This window comes from Hemicordylus capensis, chromosome 2, assembly GCF_027244095.1.
Source record: "Hemicordylus capensis ecotype Gifberg chromosome 2, rHemCap1.1.pri, whole genome shotgun sequence".
NCBI lineage: Eukaryota > Metazoa > Chordata > Lepidosauria > Squamata > Cordylidae > Hemicordylus > Hemicordylus capensis.
Window position 1 is genome coordinate 194,781,889 of NC_069658.1, and position 24,347 is coordinate 194,806,235.

The following is a 24,347-nucleotide window of genomic DNA, read 5'->3' on the forward strand; positions in this document are numbered from 1 at the left end:
AAGTTCAGCTCAGCTTTGGGGATGTGCATGAGCTGCAGGCAGGAAGGGGTGCCTTCAACAGGCAGGTAAGGAGATCCTCACCTGCTGCCCGCCCCCCCCCCCGGCCGCCAGCGCTTGTTTTAGAAACAGCTGTGCAGGGCTGCAGCATTCCTTCCTTCAATCAGTGTCAGCATGCAAATGATGGGGGGCGCACACGCAGCTGCAGCCCTGACCGGCTGTTTCTAAAACAAGTGCCGGCGGGGGCGGGGGCGGGGGGGAGCAGTGGGGAAGGAGAAGCTCCTTACCTGTTTGTTAAAGTGACCCCCCCACACACACACAAACACTGCCCGTCGAGGCGGCTTGAACACCAGCATTGGGACAAGTTTGGCACTCCGGGAAGGGAGTGCCCAACTTGTTTGTGCATATCCCTACTCAGCTGATGCAAACTCAACTTGGAAAGCAATAAGGGTGTCCTCTAATAACATACTGGAGGCTGTCAATTGGAGGCCTCTGTCCAACCCTGGTCAAGCTTCCGGATGTCAGGACATGGCTGATGCCAGTAAGGACACCCTCTTCTCTCCTTTCCTTGTGTCCCAGCCAAACTTATTCCATTATGACAATCTGCTGGGACTCAGGATTCACCAAAAGGCAACAAAACATACCCTCATATTAGGGAATTTGTATTCATATTGCTTGCTTATGCACGGAAAAGATAGAAATGCACAAGCCACAGCCGCACATGGTTTCTCTCTTGCTGGGCTGCCCCCTTTCAGACTTCAGCAGGAAGACTGGACCTCTGATTAAACATGCCTGCCATCTGAAACTCTGCAGTCCAACAACAAATATATCACATGGGACTGCTGATTGCATAGGACAGTGGTCTGTTAAGCCTTAACAAACAACAGGCTAGGCCAGGGTGGGTAAGGAGGGGGGACCCAGACCAGAAGCTCCAGAAGGAAGGAGGTGAGCCATTTTAGTATTTAACCTAAATCACCCAGAGATGAAAGTTTGGGCGGTATAGAAGCTTAATAAAATAAATAAATAAACCTGAGATGCACAAAAATGCTCAAGTCCCAAGGTATGTGCCATTCACATTGTGCTCTATACAGTTCACTGGCCTAGGTTAAGAAGGCATGTAGGACAGTGCTGGGAATTCCACTAAGGCCACTATTGGCACAAACCAAAGGATGCAGAGATCCCCCTGAACCCCTTTCATAGGGAGAAAGCTACCCACACGGCAGAGACCCAGTGTGGGTCCTCACAGCAGCCACTAGAGGACACCCTAAGCACTATGACAAAACACAGCATAAACGTGAGCAAGGTTTGTGGACAAGACAGTAGCCCGAGGGAGCACAATGGGAATATGGCTCTTCTCCTGCCTGGAAGGTTCTGGAACACTGCAGCAAAAGACTCCGAGCTTAAGAAGGAACCCCGTTCAAGCAATCGTCTCTTTTGGGACTGTGGGCTAAGCGTCCAGTCACCATACATTAAATGCATAGCCTGGCACATGCAATTCCTCTTAACGCGCTACAATAAAGTGGCAGGATCCCACACTCAAACCCAATACTGAAGTTTTGATGAAGTACCATCTTTGCAAGGGAGCATGTATTCTGCACACACAAAGCACCAAAATGAATCTGCCTTTCTGCGTGCATTTGTTGGGTTATTTTCTGTATCCCTTTAGAACTAGGCCTTAAAAGCATCTTGGCAGCGCCTGGTGAAGTCTCAAAGCTGAAGCAAGGTCAGAGGTGGAAAGCCAACTCAGAGGCAGCAGCTCAGATCCTGAAGTGACATTCTGTGCTCACAATTGTTTACTGTGGGTATTTTTTCTGCATCTACAGAGGAGCACCAAAAGACACGCCCCCACCTCTGGAAAACCTGCTTATTCTTCCTTTCCTCTTTTAGCTTCTAAAATTTCTCCACTGCACTGCAGTACACACTTTTCAAGCACATGTTTGTAGCTATTAGGACTGGAAGCTTGGAAACTGGGGTTTTAATTTTCTTTTTCTAAAGCAGAGAAGGCCAAGATTTTCAGGATGCTGAATTTAGAGACCAATCCCAGCTCCTGTGCCTGCACTCTACAGTGACAGAAACCGCCCAGCACCATCACACCAGCATCTTCCAATATCCTCATATTACTCCCTAGTGCTCATATGCCCTCCCACATGCAATCAATAACAGCGTTTTAAATCTGCGCCATGGAAAACTACATCCCACAGCCAGAGCAGTTAAAAGCCAAGAAACTGTGCAGATACCTGCTTAGTTAGCTAAGTTATCTTATAACTTGGTAGAAGTTATTCCGCTTCCCTATTTATTCCATTTGCAAAGAAATGCCTTTGCTGCCACATTCAACTCTTCCTGCTCCACCCAGAAGACATTCTGTGGAATAGAAGGGCAATAACAACTGGTCCTAAGTCCACGATAAGGACAGAGTGCAAGCAGCAACCTTGAAAGCTGGAAACAGCCCAGTGTCGGCTGACCTTAGGAGCACAGTCTCCCACACAAACTCAGGCTGTCTCTTTAGAGGAAGTCCTGGTCCTGCCACGTTCCATTCATGTGGAATCAGGGAGGGTGCATTGTAGGGCATCCACTCTGAAACACTCTCCCTATCAAGCTCACACTGACTAGTTGCCCAGCTAACCAGGCAAAGAGGCACCTTTTCAACGTGGTGATTCTCTTTATTTAGCAGGGGGAGAGTAACTGGCCCTATCCACCCCCAGCACAGCATCCCTCCAGTGACTGCTGCTGGTGTCTATCTTGTTTCTTGTTTTTACAGTGTGAGCCCTCTGGAGACAGGGAGCCATCTTATTTATTTGTTGTTTCTCTGTGTAAACCACTTTGGAAACGTTAATTGAAAAGCAGTAGAGGCGGCGTCGGCGGCGTCTCCAACAGCAGCTTGTCACTGCTGCCTGAAAGTCATTCTGTTCTCTCGAACTATAAGCAGCTGTTGGGTCTTTTGTTGCAAGGTGCTAGGGTTTCCCTGACTTTTAATTGACATGCCCTGCACCTGCCCTCCTCAGAGATGGTCCCAACCCTGCCACTCTGGCTGCTATGAGGACATTCCCCGCCCCGCCCCCGCTAGCGTGTCCCAGCATTAAGAGCAAGCCTAACTGGACTTACCACCACTTTCTTGCCTTCGTGCTCCTGCTCCATGTCTTCCCCGTCCTCTTCCTCATCGTCGTCCTCCTCTGCTTCCTGGTGCAGGTAAAGAACATTTCTCACCCCTCGTGGTTTGGCCCTGATTGCCACTGTGTCACAGCTGTCATCGCTGTCACCTGTGGGGAACCCACCATCCTGTGTCAGCTGTTGCACTTAAGAACATTCATTTCCTGCTTTTTTCAAACGTTCTAAAAAGTTCTTGAAGGGTTGTTCATAGTAAAAGGAATGCGTGCGTGTGCGTGCACGCGCACGTAGGAATGGTTCTCTGTCCCAAAGGGATGCACAATCCAAAAAGGGAGATACCAGCAACAGCCACTGGAAGGGATGATTAGGGGTACTTACTCTACCGTCGCTAGGACAGGCACAACTCTGAAATGCACCTCTTTGCCCAGTCAGCAGGGGAAATGAGAGACGCTCTGGTCCCCCACATACCCGATCTCCCACTGCAGAAAAATCCCTAATGGGAAGGCTTGGCAGCGACATACCTTCTGCTTGGCAGCCATATACTTTCTCGGGCTCAGATATACAGGCACCAAGCAAACCTCCTGTGGCTTCTTCTTCCCCCACTTAACAGCAAGCAGTGCTTCCCTCACCCCATCCCCATCCACCTCTCCCCCACTGCATCACTTCCCTTCCCCCAGAAGCGCAACACGATCTTGCTCCTGGGGGAGAGTGACAGCAGCCCTCTGTCCCAACCGTCAAGGGAGAATGCTCAGGAGGGAGGGCAAAAGCTCGGCAACTTCAGGAACAAGCCAACAGTGAACAAGATACAGGGCAGCAGGGTCACACTGGGAAAACACAAAGCGGCGGCAGCCCAATGGCATCTTATCAGCTAAAAATCACTCTGCAATGGGCGGTGGTGGGGAGAGAGATTCCCAGATCTATCATCCCCACCTGCAATGGCCTTTGGCTGGGGATGGATGATGGGAGCCATAGTCAACAACATCTGGGCATCCCTGTTATAGGGGACACTGCACTCTACGACAACCCAGATGAGCAAGTCGTTTTCATGGAGGATGACAAGCAGGCAAGGCACCACTCCTGCCAAGGGGCACAGAATAGCCAATTCCACAGTTGACACTCCCTCCACACACCCTTCAAGAGAAGGGTCTAATGATAATCCTCCGGGGTGGGGGGGGAGTGCAAATTTGGCCCATAAGCCAAAGGTTGCCAATCCCCACACCACACTGTCTGCAGAGATGCTTTGAGCCAGCTCAGGCCCCTCAAAACACCGACATGCCACGGCCAAGAGCCTTCCACTGAAACGTATTTATTGGCTGCTTGGTTTAGCGTCCCAGTTCACAGAGTTCTAGCTGCTCACCTTCACTGTCAAGGATGTAGTCACGAGGGAACATGATCCCACAGCCCATGATGTCTCCCTTGTAGCAGCGGGGGCCAAAGGGGTCACCCACTCCGCTCCCGTGAAAGATCTTACCATCATCTGCAAGGCGAGAAAAGAAGCATTCAAAAGTAAGTTGCTTAGGAAAGAGGCCGGGTGCATAGGCAAACACCAACTAGCACCTCAGATTTCTGGGCCTCAGCCCCCCACAACATCCCCACAGCAGAATGCTGATAGTTCAAAAACCAGCTGCCACGAGCATCCCCCAAGCTGCACTATCGCCATCTGTCCTGCCCCTACCCATCTAGCCCCTACCCACACCTAACTCTTTCCCCCTAGTCCCTTCTTTGCTCAACTCCTCGCTTCACTTACACCCCCATGTCCAACTTCTGTTCCCTACACCTATCTTTTACTCTGGTTTCAACATCACACGGCCTACTCTGCCGCCTTTCTTCAGTCACCCTGCTCTGAGCTTCCTGCCTTCGAGGACCTTTCCTCACTCAGATTCCTATCCTAAGCTTGCCCTTGCCACAAACTTCCTTCTCCTTAGGGTCTGTGTGAGGTATTTCAGCCAAACATAAAATAACCCTTCCCCTCATAGAAGCTGGACTGCAAACATTGTCTTGCTGCTCACTCCCTGAGGACTCAGAGTGCTTGTATACAATTTACTGAGTCAGCTCGGTCATCCTCACAAGCACAATATACAATGCAAGTTAACAAGAACTTACACTCACTCACTCTCCATTTGCCTCCGTTTTTCTTCAACATCACTTGGTATAAAGTGATTCATCACTTGGTATAAAGTGAAAATTGGTATAAAGTCCAGGGATTCTCAATGTTGGGTTCCCAGATGTTTTTGGACTTCAGCTTCCACAATCCCCAGTCCCAGTGGCCTTTGGTTGGGGATAATGGGAGTTGAAGTTCAAAAATATCTGGGGACCCAACGTTGAGAATCCCTGGTATAAACAACTTCTCAAGAAATCAAGGCACTTCCTGAGAAATGAATAAATAATTATCTGCAGCCAAAGTTAAGGGGGTAGGAGATCTGAGCTAAGGGTTTTCTCTACTTGTCATCAAGCATATTATTTTCCAGTGTTGGAAAGATCATTTCAGCCCCTCAGTTTATCAACAGATAGAAAACCTCTCTAATCTGGCAACTTTTGAACTGACAACATACTGTCATATGTTGAAAGAGGACTCCCATACTATGATCTGGAAAGCCTATTTAGCGTTATTTGCATAATTTCCTGTTTATTTCAAATTAATAACTCTGTTAACCCCTTCATCCTCCCTTTTTCTGTTTTGTTTCCCTTTCATTTCCCCACCTTTTTGTTGTAATTACCTTGCTATAACATGAAAAAATTGAATAAAATTGTTAATGGGGGAGGGAGTAAAGAACTGGGGAATGAATGGAAAGCTCTGAAGCTCAAAGTATATATTTTCTTATCAAGAGTAGAAAACCCCTACCCCTGGTGTTTTACATACGGCAGAGTTGACTAGAGATACAAGTAAGCTTGAAGTACAGATGGCAGAGTCAAGGCACTCTGATCATATCAAGAACATTCATTTATTTATACACCTCCCAAAACACCTATGTCTCTAGGTGGTTTACATAATAAAACATAACACAGAATTAAGAGAGTTTTAAAAAATTCAAAGTTTAACTAGAAGCTTGGCTGAATAGTTACATCTTGAGAGTCTTTTTAAAAGCTATAGAGATGGCAAGAGTCTTATTCCGAGTACGTTCAAAAGCCTCAGAGCAGCTTAGAAGGCGGCCCTGAGTAGCCACCAGAGAAGCTGGTGGCAACCACAGACTACCTCAGTCTCAGAAAGAACGGGGGCTCATGATGAAGGCACTCTCTTAAATACCCTGGGCCTAAGCTGAAGCTCAAACTCTTTTTGTTCCTGGGCAGAAGCCTCTTTCATACAAAAAGCAGCAGTTATCACCTCCTCTGGTCAACATATGCTATACCAGAGATAATCTCCAGGGCCAATAAATGGTCCCGGCGAGCCAGCAAGGGAGCCTGGCTAAAACAGCCTTAGATGTAGAGACAGGCTGTGCATCTCAGGCTATCATCCCAGGGGAGACAACCTCTGAATCTTGATTTGCGAACAGCCCTCATTTGCGGCAGGCCTGGTTTCGATTTCTAAAGCATAGCTGGCAAGATGGCCAAATACACACTGCAGGGACTTGAAAGCGGAGGAAATTTCCCATAATTCCTATTCCAGATGCAGTCCCTCCCGGGCTAAACAAGCTCATTCAGTCAATCAGGCACACTGCCCTGCCAGGCCAAAGAGGGCAAATCCCACTATTTTACCATCCGTGATCAAAGTCAGGCAAGTTTGGAACCTGGTGGTCAGAGCTGTTTGTTGCCTCTGGGTAGACGAGAACAAGAGACAGGGGAGGTGGGGGGGAGGGGGCCGCAGACCACTTGAAAGGTCTTGGCGCCCGATCCATCTCTCTGAATTCAACTATGCAGCGGATGCGGGCGCCCGAGACACAAGGCATGTGGCCAAGGCCCTTTGTCTCCATGAAGGAGGGAGGCTTGCTCAGAAAAAGGGCAGTAAATATTTCCTCCTGTTGCCCAGGAAACGTTGGGAATAATGTTGTGTAAACATTCCAGAGTGCATCTAGAATAACGATGGCCGGCCAGCAAGAGCGCCTTTTAGGGAATCCCCTCTGCTCTGCAGGGACAGGAAGAGAGAGCAAGAGCCCTGGACTGGAGAGGGATGCGTCTGCCGGGTTGAGGAGAGGCAAGGGGGCTGAGGGATGGCTCTCTATGGGGAGTCAGAGGTTTAGCATGCCTCTGGGCTGCCATTTCCCAACTTGAGAAACCCTATTTCTTTCAGCATTCCCGAGAAGAGACACAGGCCTATTCCACACACAGAGCACAACACAGATTCATGGGTTACCCTTGGAACTCATATTTATTCCCCTACTTCCTCCAAGTAGCTCAGAAAGGTGTACACTGGTTACTGCCTTTTTATCTCAAGAATCCTGTGAGATATATTAGGCTGAGAGTGAACAACTGGCCCAAAGTCACCCAGAGAGCTTCATGGCTGAGTGGGGATCTCGGCTTGTATCTCCCTGCTCCTAGTCTGACACACTCACCCATTAGTTCCCAACCTGGGTTCCTCCAGAGGTTGCTGAACTACAACTCCCACCATCCCCAGCTACAATTAATAGTGGCTGGGGATGCTGGGAGTTATAGTTCAGCAACATGTGGAGGAACCCAGGTTGGGAACCACTGCTCTAACCACTATGCCACACTGGCTCTGCTGCTTAGTGGGTCTGCTGCTCCTTACAACTGCTGCAGCCAGCCTCCATGACTCTTGCCCCTTTTCCCCTCTGCTTCTTGTCTCCCCACCACCTGTGCAACTCCCATCCCTGTGCCCCAGTCGCTGCATGACAAGTCCCTACTGGGTGCATATAGCCACAACGGTTGCATTTGAGACACCAAGAGCCAGAATGTCCTTTCTTGTAGAAGGCAATTTAGTGGGTGGTGGCAATGCAACTCCCTACTCTTCAGGGTGGAAATGCATGATTTAGCTCCTCATCAGGAGGACTTCAGGCCTGGTTTTGGGATAGAAACTGCCTTGCCCATGTTGCTGGATGACATTCAGTAGGAAGTGGTGACCATATTGATTCTCTTGGACCTCTCAGTGGCCAGGATATCCTTTTTGGATCATTAGGCATGGCTGCAGGTTGTTGGAGGCTCTCTATTGTGCTAGTTCCACTCCTGTTTATCAGATGGGTCCCAGAAGGTGGTGCTGCTCTACCTCTAGGATTTGTCTTACGTGGTTCTTCAAGGCTCATTCTTGGCTCTTCAACATCTGCTGAAAGCACTGGAGAGGTTGTCTTCAGATATGGGGCGAGTTATCTTCAGTGGCCAAAAGACACTACCTTAATTCCTCCTTTCCCAAAGAACTGGGTGAGGCAGTAGAAGCTTTGAATGGGTGCCAGAGAGCAGCAGCACTGAACAAGCTGAAGCTCAGTCCAGGCAAGGTACCAAAATAAAATCCTCAAAGACATTCTGAAAACCAACACGAGTCCAAGAGCTTCTGGGGTTGGCCCATCTGAACAGGCCCCTGTATTTTGCAGGAGCAAACTGCTGCAACTCTGAACCTTACCAAAGTGAAGCAGAGGCTCTACCACTGAGCTCTGGCCCCATCCTGCCCTCATGACCAGAACCGTGCATTGGCTTAGATACAGACCAAGGCACAGTGGCCATGAAGTCCCGAGTCACTCCGTGCAAAGCAACCTCAGCATAGACTCCGGAGTTCCACGCAGTGGTCCCTCTAATGTTTCCCATCGCTGTGCAGAATGAGTTTTGTTACATAGGAAGCCGCGATATACTGAGTCAGACCATAGGTCCACATAGCTCAGTATTGTCTACACAGACTGGCAGCGGCTTCTTCAAGATTGCAGGCAGGAATGTCTCACAGCCCTATCTTGGAGATGCCAGGGAAGGAACTTGGAACCTAGGTGCTCTTCCCAGAATGGCTCCATCCCCTAAGGGGAAATATCTTACAGTGCTTATACATGTAGTCTCCCATTCATATGCAACCAGGGTGAACCCTGCTTAGCTAAGAGGACAAGTCAAGCTTGCTACCACAGACCAGCTCTCTTCCTGGGCGGCAGTATCAAGGCACTGTGTGCGCACCTGCATTCAGAGTGGGGCCTTCCTGATTCAACCTGAGCAGGATCTAAAATGAACAGAGCAGGCATCCAAAAACCTCTGAGCGCATGCACGTGTGCATGCCTTAGAGGGAACACTGGTCTCAACTACAGACAGCCTCGGGGACCTTGGCCTTTTCTCCAAGACCTCAACAGCTGAAGCCACATGGTAAAAGCACAGTCCTTGGATGTGACCTCGCATTTAGAAGGAGAAGGAAAAAATGTTCAGTTCAATGAAACACAGAAGACTCTGAGAGATCACAAGCCAAATCACAACAGATGGTGAAGGATAGAGAACCTGGGATGTTTCTGGTTCTGACGGGAAAAAATCTGTGTGCGCCAGCTGGCCACAAAGCCCATCTCAAGGAACAGGCAATCTTTTGACTTTGGCTTGCAGCAACGGATCTCAAATTGTAAGGCAGGCTTCCCTAGGAAGGATGGACAGTTGCCAGGAGCACCAAGTGCTTATCTGTTTCACCTTATTTTTAATAGCAAGCCTAACCTCCACTCTAAGTTGAGTATGTTATCCAGCCCATGCACTGTGGCACACACATGTGCAGCGGGGTACTTGGTGTGCTGCGCTGATCACCGAGTCAGCTGCAAAATGGGGGGCGGGGGAGAATTCCAATTTCTGCAGATGACTCATACCTTGTAGTGCACAGGGACGGAGGTGCTCCCTTCCCAATGCATTAAGGAGTGAATCAGCTGCAAAGGCAAAAGTTTAAACTCCCAGCTTTGGCAGCTGACTTACCTATAATGCACCGGGAGGCAGGACTGGCTCCTTGGGTGGGTGGGACAGTGGGCACCAATTTCTCTTTCCTAATCAAAATGTGCCTTGCGGGGCAGGGGGTGGGAACCCACTGCTGTATCCCACCATTCCTTGCAAGATTCAACATCCTCTGATCACTTTCTTTTTGAAAAGTGGGCAATGCCGGGCGAGATCTCAGCAGCCAGAAGGAAGGCAATGAGCACCTGATCAGGATAGCCAGTGGGCGGGACTTTCATGTTCTGCATAGTTCTATGTCTGCTCCCAACACTAGCTTATCCAACTCAGTGTTTCTAGAGCAGGCCTGCTCAACTTAGGCCCCTCAGCTGTTTTTGAACTACAACTCCCATAATCCCCAGTGACAGTGACCAATAGCCAGGGATTATGGGAATTGTAGGCCAACAGCTGCAGGAGGGCCGAAGTTGAGCAGCCCTGTTCTAGAGTCATAGAGAGTCTTCCTCAGGTGAAGAATGTTCCCAGTGAAAGCACTCTAACATTTAGTGCAAACATAACACAACCAGAATGTTTTGATTTAATCCTGGGTAGGGTTCCAAACATAATGAAACCATGATTTACCGTCCCACGCTAGACCATGCACTCAGAGGGCATGCAGAGGGAGACATCAGTGAGACCCAGGGCCACTAAAGTCTTGGGGACTTCCTCCTGAGGACCTGCCCCCCGCTCAATGCTGTCAAATAGGTAACAACAGGAATAGTATCTTGGGGGAGGCCCAGGGCAGTTCACCACCACCAGCACCCCTGACTCCTGGGAAGACATGCTTACCACCTTGCACAAAGAAGCTGGAGACAAGAAAACTCAACCACATTCAGAACATGGTCCTGAAGCATGTCCAGGACAAATATAATGCAATGCTGTGCCACTGCTTGCTGAACAAATTGTGTAAATCGGCAAGGGTGATAGACTTTTGAGTGAGATAAAGAAAAATCTCTTTTGTTCTCGAATCTGAAGTGCCTAGCAGCTGTAGAAGTGCCAGGAGTACATAGGTTTGTTTGTACTGTACAGTAAGCTCACGGGCAGGTTACATTTACACCATCCAGCCTTGTGATGTTAGGTTGCTTTAATTGTCATCTGAGAAACAGGAAATTGTGGTTCACGGTAGAGCCAGGATTTGGACTCATTTCCCCCAGGTCTAATCACAACACAACTCTTAGCAAGCATATGGCCTGATCAGCTGCAGGGAAAACTGGTAACTCTGTCGGCTGGTATATCACCTATGTTCCCCACACATGCCGCCAGTAAACACCAGCTTAACACACCCCAGTGATTTCAAGGACCATAAAGAAACAGGAGGCAAAAAAGCAGCCTGGGAAGGTCTTGAGAAGCTGCTGCCTCTTGGACAGAGTCTTGCTGTTCCTCTGGCACCAAACTCTGGAAGGAAAGGGCAGGAACTAACCCCAGCAGGACTATCTACAGTTTTCTAGAGGAAAACTGCCAAGCCAAGAGGATGGAACTTTTGTGTGGGGAGTGGAACTGAAGGTGGTGGGAAGACTCACACCCAGCTGTACTGAAGCCAGACCTAGAATTCAGCTAAAACAAGACAGGGGTGGACGGGGACTTTCGAAAGATTCAAGGAAGAGGATTGATCTGATCGGTTTCGAACTGCAGTTCTGCATTCAGGTGATCCAAATCCTGCATTAATACACAAATCTGAACCCAAATAAAGGATACGTATTAAGCACAAGAACTCCTCTCTCACATAATTTATTTAGGATCTGTCATAAAAAACATAAGAACATCCCTGCTGGATCAGGCCCAAGGCCTGTCTAGTCCAGCATCCGGCTCCCCACAATGGCCCACAAGACGTATTTAAGAAGCCCACAGGCAAGAGGTGAAGGTGTGCCCTCTTTCCTACTGTTACTCCCACTTTACTGGTATTTAGAGGCATCTTGATTCTGAGACTGGAGGTGGCCTAAAGCCATCAGACTAGTAGCCATTGATAGTCCTGTCCTCCATGAATTTGTCTAAGCCCCTTTTAAAGCATCCTGTGGCAGAGAATTCCATAGATTAATTATGCACTGAGTGAAAAGGTACTTTTTGTCAGTCCTAAATTTCCTGGCCATCAGTTTCATGGGATGATCCTTGGTTCTAGTGTTGTGAGAGAGGGAGAAAAATTGCTGTCCACTCTCTCTATTTCATACATAATTTTATATACCTTTATCTTATCTCCCTGTAGATGCTTCTTTTCCAAACTAAAAAGCCCCAGATGCTGTAGCCTAGCCTCATAAGGAAGGTACTCTAGGCCCCTGATCCTCTTGATAGCTCTCTTCTGCCTCTTTTCCAGTTCTCCAATATCGACCTTAGGATATGGTGACCAGAATCGTACACAGTACTCCAAATGTGGCCACACCATGGAGTTGTATAAGGGCATTATAATATTAGCATTTTTATTTTCAATCCCCTTCCTAATGATTCCGAGTATGGAATTGGCCTTTTTCACAGCTGCTGCACATTGAGTTGACACTTTCAAGAAGCTGTCCCAAGATCTCTCTCCTGGTCAGTCACCAACAGCTCAGACCTGGGTGTGAGTCGCCACCATCACATTCAGTTGTCAGGAGGGCAAATGATGTACCACCTAACTACTGAAGTCCTACTCACTCTCCAACCCACTACTACTCATACCTCATGGAGATTTTAGCAAGTGTTGCTGACACATCTTCAGGCATCTTCACATCTCAAAGGGGTAGTTGTCAATTAAAACACCAAGATCTCCAGGAAACTAGTGTACTCAGATTCCATACTTGTCCATGCCATCATGGAAACCTGCAGCACCCCACATATTTTTAAACTTTAAGTAGTTTGGGGCAGCTTACTTTCACACAAAGCTCCCCTGCACTATTCGACACTGTGGAAGCCCTGATTAATGTGCCACTATCTTCAGAGGTGGAATTGGTGGCTAGAAGAAGCAGGGCCTCTTCAGATGTGGCACCACAACAGTGGAACCTTCCCTTTCAGGAGAAGCATTACCTATTCAAGTGCTCTCCAAAGAAGAGTGGAGGCCTTTCTTTTTTCAGAAAGCATTTGGAAAGACCATGTGATGTTTTAAGTATGCCGCATTCAACAGATTTAACAAATTATTTTAATCGGTTTTATGATTGTAGACTGCCACTCCCCAAGTTCTTTGTTTTTAGGGAAATAAAATAAATTTAGAACTTGCCAGTAGGTCACTTTCCCCACGATGCCCTAAACTTGGCTTTGGCAGTACTGCAAGATGCTTGCTCACCTGCATGGTAGGCCACAGATCCTCTACTCCAGCCGGGATGACGGTTTTTTGGGTAGTCCTAGGACAAACGAGAAACAGAAAAGGGCAGGTCATGTAGTTTAATCTTCTAGAATTTCTTTGGCAGAAGAGTGCCAAGCTGCCAATATTCCTTTAAAAAAGGGGGGAAAGGAATGGAATGTCTACTCTTGTGCGCGCGCATGTGTTTTTTCCACCCAAAGCTACAAGTTAACCATCAAGATAAGATGCATGCATGTCTCTTTGCAGCATCAGGTGGTGATGACAGGGAAAGGGTAGGGGGTTCAGAGGGGTGCATTCCCATGCCTGGAGATTGAGGGGTGGGGGGTGGGAGATTTATTATGCACAGGTTAATGCTCTAGGATTCAGCTCATAAAGCCGCAGAGGCTTTGAGCAGAAGGGGAAGGAGGTGCCTCTCCTGGAGTTGCCAAAGCTGACAGTGCGCCAGGCAGCTGAGCTCCCATCAGGATGACTCAGACATGCTTTCTAGAGTTCCAAAGTTAGAAGCAATGTGCATCAGCCCAGCCTGGCATTGCCTCACTCACTAGCCTGGGAGTAGGAGCATTACAGGGACAGAAAACAGAAGAGACACAGCTAGAAGAGCTGGAGAGAGAGAGAGAGAAATTCAAGATCTCATCACCACCATCACCCCTTTAATTTACAATTATTAGGGTCAATTTAAATGTAGCCTCATGATGCCCGGAAACGCCAACTGAGACAAAAAGCAGCAGCAGCAGCTTTCAGGCCCAATTCAAGAGCTGAAACTTCCCTTTAAGTCCTGGGACCAACCCTGCTTAGATATGAGCCCCCATGATGTCCAGGTTAGGCAGACTCGGCTTCACTATGTAAAGCAAGAACTCTGGCAATAAAGGCCTTGCTTCTTAGAGCAGATCAGCTTTCCAAGGAGGTGGTCCAGAGGTATTACCACCTCTCTTTTATCATCTAAATAATGAAGATTATAAAGGTAAGACCTTAAACACTTCCCTATTTTTAGAACCATCATTATTTACACCTCTATCCCATCCTTCCTCCAAAGAGCCGGAGGCAGTGTACAAAGCTCCCCTTCTTAAGAGCCTTATACCAACTCTATCCACCTAATGGCGCAGCAGGGAAATGCTTGACTAACAAGCAGAAGGTTGCTGGTTTGAATCCCTGCTGGTACTATATCGGGCAGCAGCAAATTAGGAAGATGCAGAAAGGCATCATCTCATACTGCGCGGGAGGAGGCCATGGCAAACCCCAACTGAATTCTACCAAAAGAAAACCACAGGGCTCTGTGGGTACCAGGAGTCGAAATCGACTTGACGGCACACTTTACCTTTATGAGGTAGGTGAGGCCGAGAGACAATAGCTGGCCTAGATTCACCCAGTGAGGATTTCAACTCTTAGTCCTTGCTGTTAGTCCGACACTCAAACCACACCGGTTTAATTTGAAAATTTCTAGCTGTTCATGCATTATATGCTGCTGTGTCTACCAAATATGCTGATCTTATTTTAGGTTTGTACTGTTTGACTGCTCATCTAATGTAAGACCCCTTTAACTCCAGAAAGACAAGAAACAATGACTCAAATAAATGACTAATACATCATGTTTATAAAGCAGGCCTACTCATCTTCTATACCAGGGCTGCTCAACTTCGGCCTTCCTGCAGACATTGGCCTACAACTCCCATAATCCCTGGCTATTGGCTACTGTGGTTGGGGATTATTGGAGTTGTAGTCCAAAAACAGCTGGTGGGGGCCTAAACTGAGCAGGCCTGTTACAAAGCATTAGTCTATGGCACCAGATTTAGCACACAGGATGCATCATAAAACGTAGCAACTCTGCTGCCTCTTTTCAGCAGGGATTGGTCATCTTATGCACATTGGTCTGTTCCAGCATTTACAATGGCTCTCTTCAGTGGTCTTGGGGAAGATGCCAATTTTAAACCCACATCATCTTAAGCGGCTCTAGTATTAGAAAACTCAAAGCAGCAAGGGTGCAAGTCATGCCACACTTGCGTCAGCTGCACCAGATATGGATGATGGCTTATTTTGGGTATTTCTTATGTTGAGAAGACAGGGCAACAGGACAGGGCAACAGCAAGGAATATACAACCTTCTTTAAAGAACAAAAACAAAAAACACCCCATCATCAAAACATGTCTAATATAGTACTTCCTGGTTGTATATTAGAGGCCCCTGACAAAAGTTCTGAAAACTCCTTAATTTGGGGCAGCAATTCTCCACTGTGTGTCAAAGCACAGCAGTGTGCCATGAAGAGTAGGGGAATAAGAGGGCTCCCAGGAGCCCAAAGCATCCACTCATAGGATGCTGAGGGCTCTGCCCTGTCCACTGCATCTCTGCAGGATTCCCTACTCTAACCTTGACTCTTTTCAAATTACCTCCACGGGGGCGGGGGGGGCAGCAATTCCACTGCATCTCTGTAATTAGGTGCAACCATACCCTTTGAGATTCAGCAGAATTATCCACTATCAAGAGCAGCTGCCTGGAGCTTCTTTGCACTGAGTCAGCACCATGGGCTTGCCCCCTCGTCAGGAGGTCTACCCAGATCAGTAGCCCATGCCGAAACACAGAGAGGAGCTCCTCAGGCTAAAAATCCTAAAAAGCTTAAATCCTAAAAGTTTCTGATGAAAGAATGGCATGCCTCCAGCTTTAATTCGGGGGGGGGGGGGGGGATGTCTCAGTTATCAGACTTCTGGGAAACACTTGTCTAAGACAAGGGGTCTTCCACTGCAATCACACTACTGCAGTTCAGGCTCAGCATGGCAATTCCTGAGTTCCAGCTGACCCAGGAACAGTCTCCTAAGACGACACGGATAGACACACACAGCCCAGATGTGGAACTGCCAGATCATTTGGAGGCAAGTTGTCCTCCTGCAGGGACAGGAACTCAAGGGAGGGTGAAAGGAAGTTGAGCCAGTCTGTTTTTATAGTTTTGGATCTCGCACGGCTGCTGGGATTTGCTTGCTGTAGCAGAGGAGAGAATGGACGAGCCCGGCCTCCAAGGCCAACACAGCCACGTGAATCCAGGCCATGTGTCAAGGCAAACAGAAGCAGATGGCTGCATCCGACAGGAAAGGAACAGGGATGGACGCCAGTCTAGCTCCGAAGACTGGACACAGGCCTAACGGACAACCCTGCCTGCTTCTAATTTGTTATCTGGAATTCAGTTTAAAAAAAACAGTAGACAATTCTGAGCAGCAGAAGTGTACAGAACAAAGGCATGGATGAGGACGAGCACCCACCATTCCTCAGATCCCACTCTGGTGGCATCTTTTGGCCTCCTTCACAAGCAACGACAGTCATGAAGGAATGATACAACTGTGCTCGCAGGGCCAGTAAAGTGCGTACTTCCCACCTGACTGCCATCCCACCCACCAGGAGGGTGACAGCTGACTGCATGGGAAGACACAGGCAATTAGTTCCAGCAACACGATTCATACACAGCCCGCCCAGGGTTGCTAGATTTGACTGATTTTTAGCCAGACTTTGGGTTACAGCCCATTTTACCCACGAGTATACCCCTTGGATCCTGGCAACCTTGCATGGCACCAGGAGAAGGAGCTCCCAGCCAGTTTCCTGTGAAGGGACCTTATTATGCAACATGCTGGGGAGTGGGGTGGGGTTGAGAACCTTGCCTTTTCTCCCATTATATCTTTTACCTTGCGAGCCAGGCCCAAGGCGATGTAGCATTTCTCTCCTGGATCTACAATCTCCACCTCAAAGTAGTGACTTCTGGTACTCAGGGGTTGCCGGGCCTGTGCCAGGCCCACATCAATAATGCTCTTCCCCTTCCCCACGTATTCCAGGAGCTGCAGAGAAAGGAAGATGTGAGAGACAGATTGTATTATTATTATTCTCTCTCTCTCTCTCTCTCTCTCTCTCGCTCACACACACACACACACACACACACACACACACACAGTGATGCTGGTCAGTATCTCCAATTTTCATTTCAGGGAACTGAAACAACGCATTTGCAGCTGCCAATAAGCATGGATTGTGCTGCTGAGACCACCATTTCTGCCCCTTTTCTTTTTTTCTTAAGTGTTAAATTGGTAATCTTGCAGTTACTGGGGGAGGGAGGAGAATAAGCTATAGCGTGCCAAGATGACTCTCTAGATTATAATCAGAAATCACTAAGACACAGATAACTTTTTCATTTCTTGGTAGAATGGGATGAAAACTGCAGTGATGGCAGACCTTTCCAAGAGCACATGGCCTACCAAACTGCAGACGAAACTGGTTCAGGGGTGTCAGTACAGGGACCAGCATTCCCTCTAAGGCATACACACACTCACATTTTTTGTGTTATCCACTTGGCTAACTTTGGCTCCCGCTGAGGTTAAATCACGAAGGTCCCACTCTGAAAGTATGTGTGTGCACAATGCCTTGATACTGCCACCCAGAACTAAACTCATTCCACACACAGATGAAAAAAGTTACAGAGAACACCAGCAGGGACCTTGAAGGTTTGAAGTTTTTCCAGCCTCCTTTGAGTTTTGCATATTAAACTGTGGCAGGGAGGAAAGGCAGGTGTGTGAATGGACAGATGACCACTAGAAGAACCTAAGCTACAGGTAAGCAACCTGTTCTTCTTTATGATCTCTGTCCATCGTTCAGAATGATGCGTGCATCATATGCTTATGTGTCTGAAGATGGGAAGCAGTCACTGGAAGATGGAATTCAGCACAGCTCGACCAAATGCCATATCCTGGCGTGCCTCGACACCCAGGGCACACTGCAAGATCAAGGAGTTTGGTGTCGCCCATGTAGCTGCCTGGCAAATAGTTTCCAGGGGAAGGTTGCTATCAAAGGCCGTAGAGGTTTCAAAATTGCCCTAGTAGAATGGGTGCAAATTGGAGCAAGCAAGAGTTTCTTTGCAAGCTGGAAAGCTAATGAAATTGTCTCTACAATTCACCTGGATAAGGTCTGAGGGGCAGGCTGGGATCCCCAAGCAATTCCCCGTATGACACGAAGAGGTATCAACCTTTCCTGAGGTGGGCCGTGTAACAAACATAGAGGGCCAACGCTCGTCTCGTGTCCAGGGAGTCTTTCAGCCTGGGAGGTTGGATGAAGGGGTGTGAATGGGCAGTGAATGGGATTGTCTGTGACCCATGAAAGGTGGAGGTGCAGCTGTACTTTATCCAAGTGGAAGGTCAGTAGTAGTGTGCACGGACCGGTCCGGGGCCATACAAAAGGCCTCGGGACCGGTCCGGAATTACGGCGGGGGGAGTGTGTCTTTAAGGGGGGGCAGTAGTACTCCCTCCCCGCCTCTCTTCCCCCTCCGGTGCTGGACTTTCCAAAAACATTCTTGGGGCGGCAGAGTTCCTCCCTGCCGCCCCTGCCCCCGTCGCTGTCTTCAAAGAGTTAAAGTAGAAAGAGCTGGCACCACGCATGTGCTCTTCGCGGCACGCGCATCTCCGCCGCTGGCACGCGTGCGCTGCATACATGTGACGTATGTGGCCCGCGTGCACCAGTGGCAGAGACGACCGCGCGCCACGAAGGGCGCATGCGTGGCACCAGCTCTTTCTACTTTAACTCTTTGAAGACAACGACGGGGGCAGGGGCAGCAGGGAGGAACTCTGCCGCCCCAAGAACGTTTTTGGAAAGTCCAGCGCCGGAGGGGGGAGAGCGGCGGGGGGGGAAGTACTACTGCCCCCCCTTAAAGACACACTCCCCCCAGTGCTGGACCACGCCTCTGTGGTTCCGTGCACATCCCTAAAGGTCAGGTATGTGGAATCGGCCCAAAGAGCTCAGAGTCTGTTCACCCTCCAAGCGGAAGTGATGGTGACTAGGAAGATTGTTTTCCACGTGAGAAGACGAAGATTGCATGTGATGAGAAGTTCAAAAGGTTTATTCATTAACTGGCTAAGTACTAAAGGAGGTCGGAGAGGGTGAAGAGAGGAAAGCAGGTAGATTCTGTCAGCTCCCTGACATCTCCTGACAAACAGCCATCTCACCCTGCCTGCGCATTCCTGTCTCAGTCAAGGAGGTTCGCTTTAGCAGCCCCAGACCTTCGGAAGAACCAGCTTGTGGGAGCCTGATTGCTGTCCTATTCCACCTGTGCCGAATACTTGACTTGTTCCACCTGTCCCTAAGGATCAGAGATCTCTTGTGAGAAGGGAGATTTCTGGAGCCCTTGGTAGTATATATTGGAAGAAGGCTGACCTGTAGGCAGCCACCAAAGGGGGCTAGCCTTTGGTGTGGGACTGGCGGGGTGCGTGTGTTATGTTAAGGTGGGGTTGGAGATCTGGGTTGAATATTGTTAGTCCTCCTTTTATTGGGTTGTGCCAGGCCTTCTGTCATCATGTGTTTGGGTTCTCTTAGGCAGAGTGATGCTGGGTAGGGTGGGGGGGTGTCCGGCAGCTCTGGGGCAGCTATTACTGTTGTGGTGGGGAATAGAAGAACTGGCGGTAACAGAGCAGCTGGCCGTTACAGGGGAAGGGAAGGGAAACTAGTAATTTAGTGACTGTTTCCACTTCTGGCTGCCCTGTCAGCTCTCAGGCCTCGGGGAGCAGTTCCAACTTCCCACAGAACCCAGCCTTGCTCCTTTGCAATGCCAGGTTGGCTCAGAATAAGACTGAATTCATCCATGACTTGATCATGGATGAGGGAGCTGACCTGGCTTGTATAACTAAGACCTGGATGGGGAAGGCTAGTGGCCCAGTTTGGGCCCAGCTTCTTCCCCCAGGCTACTCTATTGTGGAGCAGGCATGGGGAAGTGGGTGGGGTGGAGTGGCTATGGTCCATAAGGATACCATTTCCCTTATCAGGGCCCCTGTGCGACAGTTGACTTATATTGAGTGTGTCTTTCTGAGGCTAACAAGTAGGGATAGATTGCGGATTCTGTTGGTGTACCGTCCACCTCACTGCCCAACTGACTCCCTAACTGAGCTAACTGAGCTGACGGAGCTGGTCTCTGAGCTGGTGTTGGAGTCACCCAGACTTTTAGTCCTGAGGGACTTCAATATCAATTGGAGGCTGACTTGTCTGGTGCAGCTCAGGAGTTCATAGTGGCCATGACAACTATGGGCCTATCCCAACTAGTTTCAGGACCAACTCATGTTGCCAGCCACATACTTGATTTGGTCTTTTGATCATATCAGGGCAGTGTTCCGTGGGTGGGGGATAAGATGGTTTCCCCATTGTCATGGACAGACCACTACATGGTTAAGGTTGGTTTCACGGCCACAACCCAGCCCTGCAAGGGTGGAGGACCTATTAAGATGATCCTCCCGAGATGGCTTAGTAGGATTCCAAAAAGCCTTGGAGAATTTTAATGTTGGTCCTGCCAGTGATTCTGTTGATGCCTTGGTGGGAACCTGGAATAGGGAACTCACCAGGGCAGCAGACATGATTGTTCCTAAGAGTCCCTTCCGACCTGCTTTAAAAGTGGCCCCATGGAACACAGAGGAGTTGTGGGGTCTGAAGCAGCAAGGTAGGTGACTGGAGCGCAAATGGAGGAGAACTCGGCTTGAATGTGACAGGATACAGCATAGAGCCCATTTGAAGGTTTATGCAGAGGTGGTGTGTGGCAAAAACACAATTCTGGTCTGCCCACATTGCTTCTGCAGCCCGGGTTGTGAGGAGTCTGATTCAGGCTCCTTCCAATTCAAACCAATCCCCAGGGACTTTGTTCTGCTGCGATGCTTTTAATGGGTTCTTTGCGGACAAAATCTCTTGTATTCGGGCCGACTTGGACTCCACTATTTCTGCAGAGACTATTAAGGTGGTGTCCAGCAATCCCTCTTGTAGTATTAGATTATATAAGTGATGCCTGATGACGTGGACAAACTGCTTGGGGAGGTGTGGCCTACCACTTGTTCTCTGGATCCTTGCCCGACTTGACTGCTTCTATCTAGCAGGGAAATTGTTGGAGATGGCCTAGTTAATATCATTAACTCATTGCTGAGGAAGGGTGGGATGCCTCCTTGTTTGAAGGAGGAAATCATTCTTAAGAAGCCTTCCCTAGATCCCTCAGTGATGGATAGTTATAGGCTGGTCTCCAATCTCCCATGGTTGGGCAAGGTGATTGAGAGAGTGGTGGCTAACTAGCTTCAGGCAGTTTTGGAGGAAACCATTTATCAAGACCCATTTCAAACTGGCTTCAGAGCAGGCTATGGGGTTGAATCGGCCTTGGTCAGCCTGATGGATAACCTTTACCAGGGAATCGACAGAGGGAGTGTGACTGTTGGTTCTTTTGGATCTCTCGGCAGCGTTTGATACCATTGACCATGGTATCCTTCTGGATCGCATGGGGGAATTGGGAATAGGAGGCACTGCTTTGCAGTGTTTCCGCTCCTTTCTCTCAGGCAGATTCCAGATGGTGGAGCTTGGTGACAGTTCTTCTTTAAAATGGGAGCTATTATATGGAGTCCCTCAGGGCTCCATTTTGTCACCAATGCTTTTTAACATTTACATGAAACTGCTGGGTGAGGCCATCAGGAGATTTGGTGCAGGGTGTTATCAGTATGCTGATGACACCCAAATCTATTTCTCCTTATCATCAGGAAATGGCATTCACTCCCTAAACGCCTGCCTATGGGCAGTAATGGGCTGGATGAGGGATAACAAATTGAAGCTGAATCCAAGCAAGATGGAAGTGCTCATTGTGGGGGATCGGAATTTAAGGGATGAGTTAGATCAGGGATTCTCAACGTTGGGTACCCAGATATTATTGTACTTCAACTCCCATAATCCCCAACCAAAGGCCACTGAGGCTGGGGATTATGGGAGCTGAAGTCCAATAACATCTGGGGACCCAACGCTGAGAATCCTTGAGTTAGATCTTCCTGTGCTGGATGGGGTTACACTCCACCAGAAGGAACAGGTACGCAGCTTGGGAGTGCTCCTGGATCCTGGCCTTACCCAGGTATCTCGGGGGAGGCTATGGCCAGGAGTGTTTTCTATCAACTTTGGTTGATTGATAGTCACATCCATTCCTTGAAGAGGATGACCTCAAAAGAGTGGTGCATCAGCTGGTAACCTCCAGGTTTGAATACTGCAATGCGCTCTACATGGGGCTGCCTTTGTACGTAGTTCAGAAATTTCAGTTAGTTCAAAATGCGGCAGCCAGATTGGTCTCTGGGGTAACCTGGAGACACCATATTATGCCTGTCTTACAACAGTTGAACTGGCTGCCAATATATTTCTGGGCAACACACAGAGTGCTGGTTATTACCTTTAAAGCTCTGAACAGCTTGGGTCCGAGCTACCTTAGAGAGAGCCTTCTTTGGTATTATCCCCATAGCTTGTTGAGGTCATCTGGAGAGGTCTGTCTCCAGTTGCCACCGGTAAGTCTAGTGGCGATACAACACCAGGCCTTTTCTGTAGCTGCTCCTGGCCTATGGAATGCACTCCTGGCACATATCTGTTTAGGCTCGCTGTCTGCCTTTAAGAGAGCCCTAAAAACGTACTTGTTGGCCTGGCCTTCCAAGGTTTGTAAATTTTTCTTTTTAAGCATTATAATTTGTTTTAAATGATTTTAAAAATGTTTTTATATTGTTTATAGCCAATCCAGAGGTCTTTAAATGAAGAAAGTACGATTGCAAGTCTGAGGCTGTCAGATCATTAGGATTGTGACCTAGTTGCTCAATGTACTTTATGCAACATCCCCACTTATGCCTATGTGTCTTTCTGGTCATACGCTTATGGGAAGCTTCCAAGATTTCTACGAGTTGGGGGTCATGGCTTTGGCCTGGAAGGAAATGGTTGTAGTGACCCATGCATGCCTGGTAATTTGCCATCTTTAGTTGTAAAGTTGAGGTGGAATAAACATGGCAACCAATTGAGTCCAGCTTCCTACCTTCACGGTAAATGAGAGTCGGCAGAGTTCAATGTTTAGAATGTGACTGTGCTGCTTCAACCACTATGGAGTTAGTGACTGGGTGCTTTTGGAGAAAAGCACAATTTTCAAACTGAACCTATAGAGAGATTCAAGGTGCTTGGAAGTGGGGTGCACTGAGGACGGTTTAGCCCAGCACTCCCGGGTGATGTTGAGAAACAGCTTAAACACTGGCAAGGCAACCAGGGTGCTGACATCTGATTCAATGAGCCCGAAAATAGGATCTTCTTCGGGTTTAGTTTGCTGCTTGATCTGACGTCCAAATGATGTTGCCATTCGAAGCATCCTCTCTGAGTACATCCTCTGTAGAGGACTCTGGCTTGTGCTCTGGAATGCCTTCTAGAGGGGAAGAGTGTGTGCATCAGATTGGTTGGTCTCTGCTTCAGAGACTGAGGTATTGCCCAAGTCTGCTGGATGCAGTTCTTGATTCAAGTATGGTCAGGTGCAGTATTCTCCTGTAGGGATATCACTTCCAAAGAGAGTCTCATGATTGAGAGTCTCATGCTGTGGCTGGTGAACTGACAGTTTATATAGTTAGATGCATCCCTGAGGGTTGTTTAGGTGCAGGTGGCCATAGAGATTGTTTTTGAGATTGAGAGTTAGACCTTCTCCTCAACTGTTAATGGGAACTGGATTGGCTTCAACTCCATTGGGTCCGACTGTATCAGCAGTGATGAGATGGTGATCCAACTCGATGATGCTAGGTGATCTGAGTAGGGTGCCGATGAATGTGTGATGCTCTGTAACAAGTTGATAGAGATCTGTAGTAAACTGTGTAGGCATCATCCCACTCCACATCACAACTTCTGTGTCGATGCCCATAATCATCATAGCATGTTCAGTTTTGCTGTTGTCATTATAGAGATCACCTTCCGCATCTGAATATACATCCTGGTTGCAATCTGGCACGTGGGATTGCCATTCCCCTAAGTGGTGGCAATCCAGTACCTGGGTAGCTGGAGACGATGAGTCCAGATCCGGAGCCCTGTCAGGGGGCTCTTCAGGTGTGAGCAGATGATCAGGTTCAACACCAGGAGTTGAGGAGGTTAGCTGCTTGCTGGTGTCGGTTTTGGAGTTTCCACTAGATCCTTCTTTTCCTTTGCGATTTTTGTTAGTCCCTGCCTGGCGGGGAATTTAGGCTTCACGGTCTTTGGTTTTGTTGGAATGGAGTTCAGACAAACCACCGCCTTCTTCATTGGCTCCACAGGGGCATCTGGTTGGGGCTTTGCTGGATCTGATGGCATTGACTGGGCCAGAGTGATGATACTTGATCCCAAAGTGGTGGGGATTGATGTCGATGGTACGGGCATCAGGAACAAA

General features: G+C 48.5%; 1 protein-coding gene across 2 annotated transcripts in view; it reads right to left on the reverse strand.

Annotated features, from left to right (window-relative positions):
- The window catches only part of SPRYD3 (SPRY domain containing 3), a 72,371-nt gene that overhangs the window by 2,215 nt on the left and 45,809 nt on the right, over positions 1-24,347 (reverse strand). For both annotated transcript variants that reach the window (XM_053303876.1, XM_053303875.1), the window contains exons 7-10: positions 16,843-16,992; positions 13,163-13,220; positions 4,460-4,579; positions 3,100-3,254 (exon numbers count right to left, since the gene is read on the reverse strand). In XM_053303876.1, coding sequence (XP_053159851.1) covers positions 3,100-3,254; positions 4,460-4,579; positions 13,163-13,220; positions 16,843-16,992 — 483 coding nt within the window. The remainder of the gene's footprint in view (positions 1-3,099; positions 3,255-4,459; positions 4,580-13,162; positions 13,221-16,842; positions 16,993-24,347) is intronic.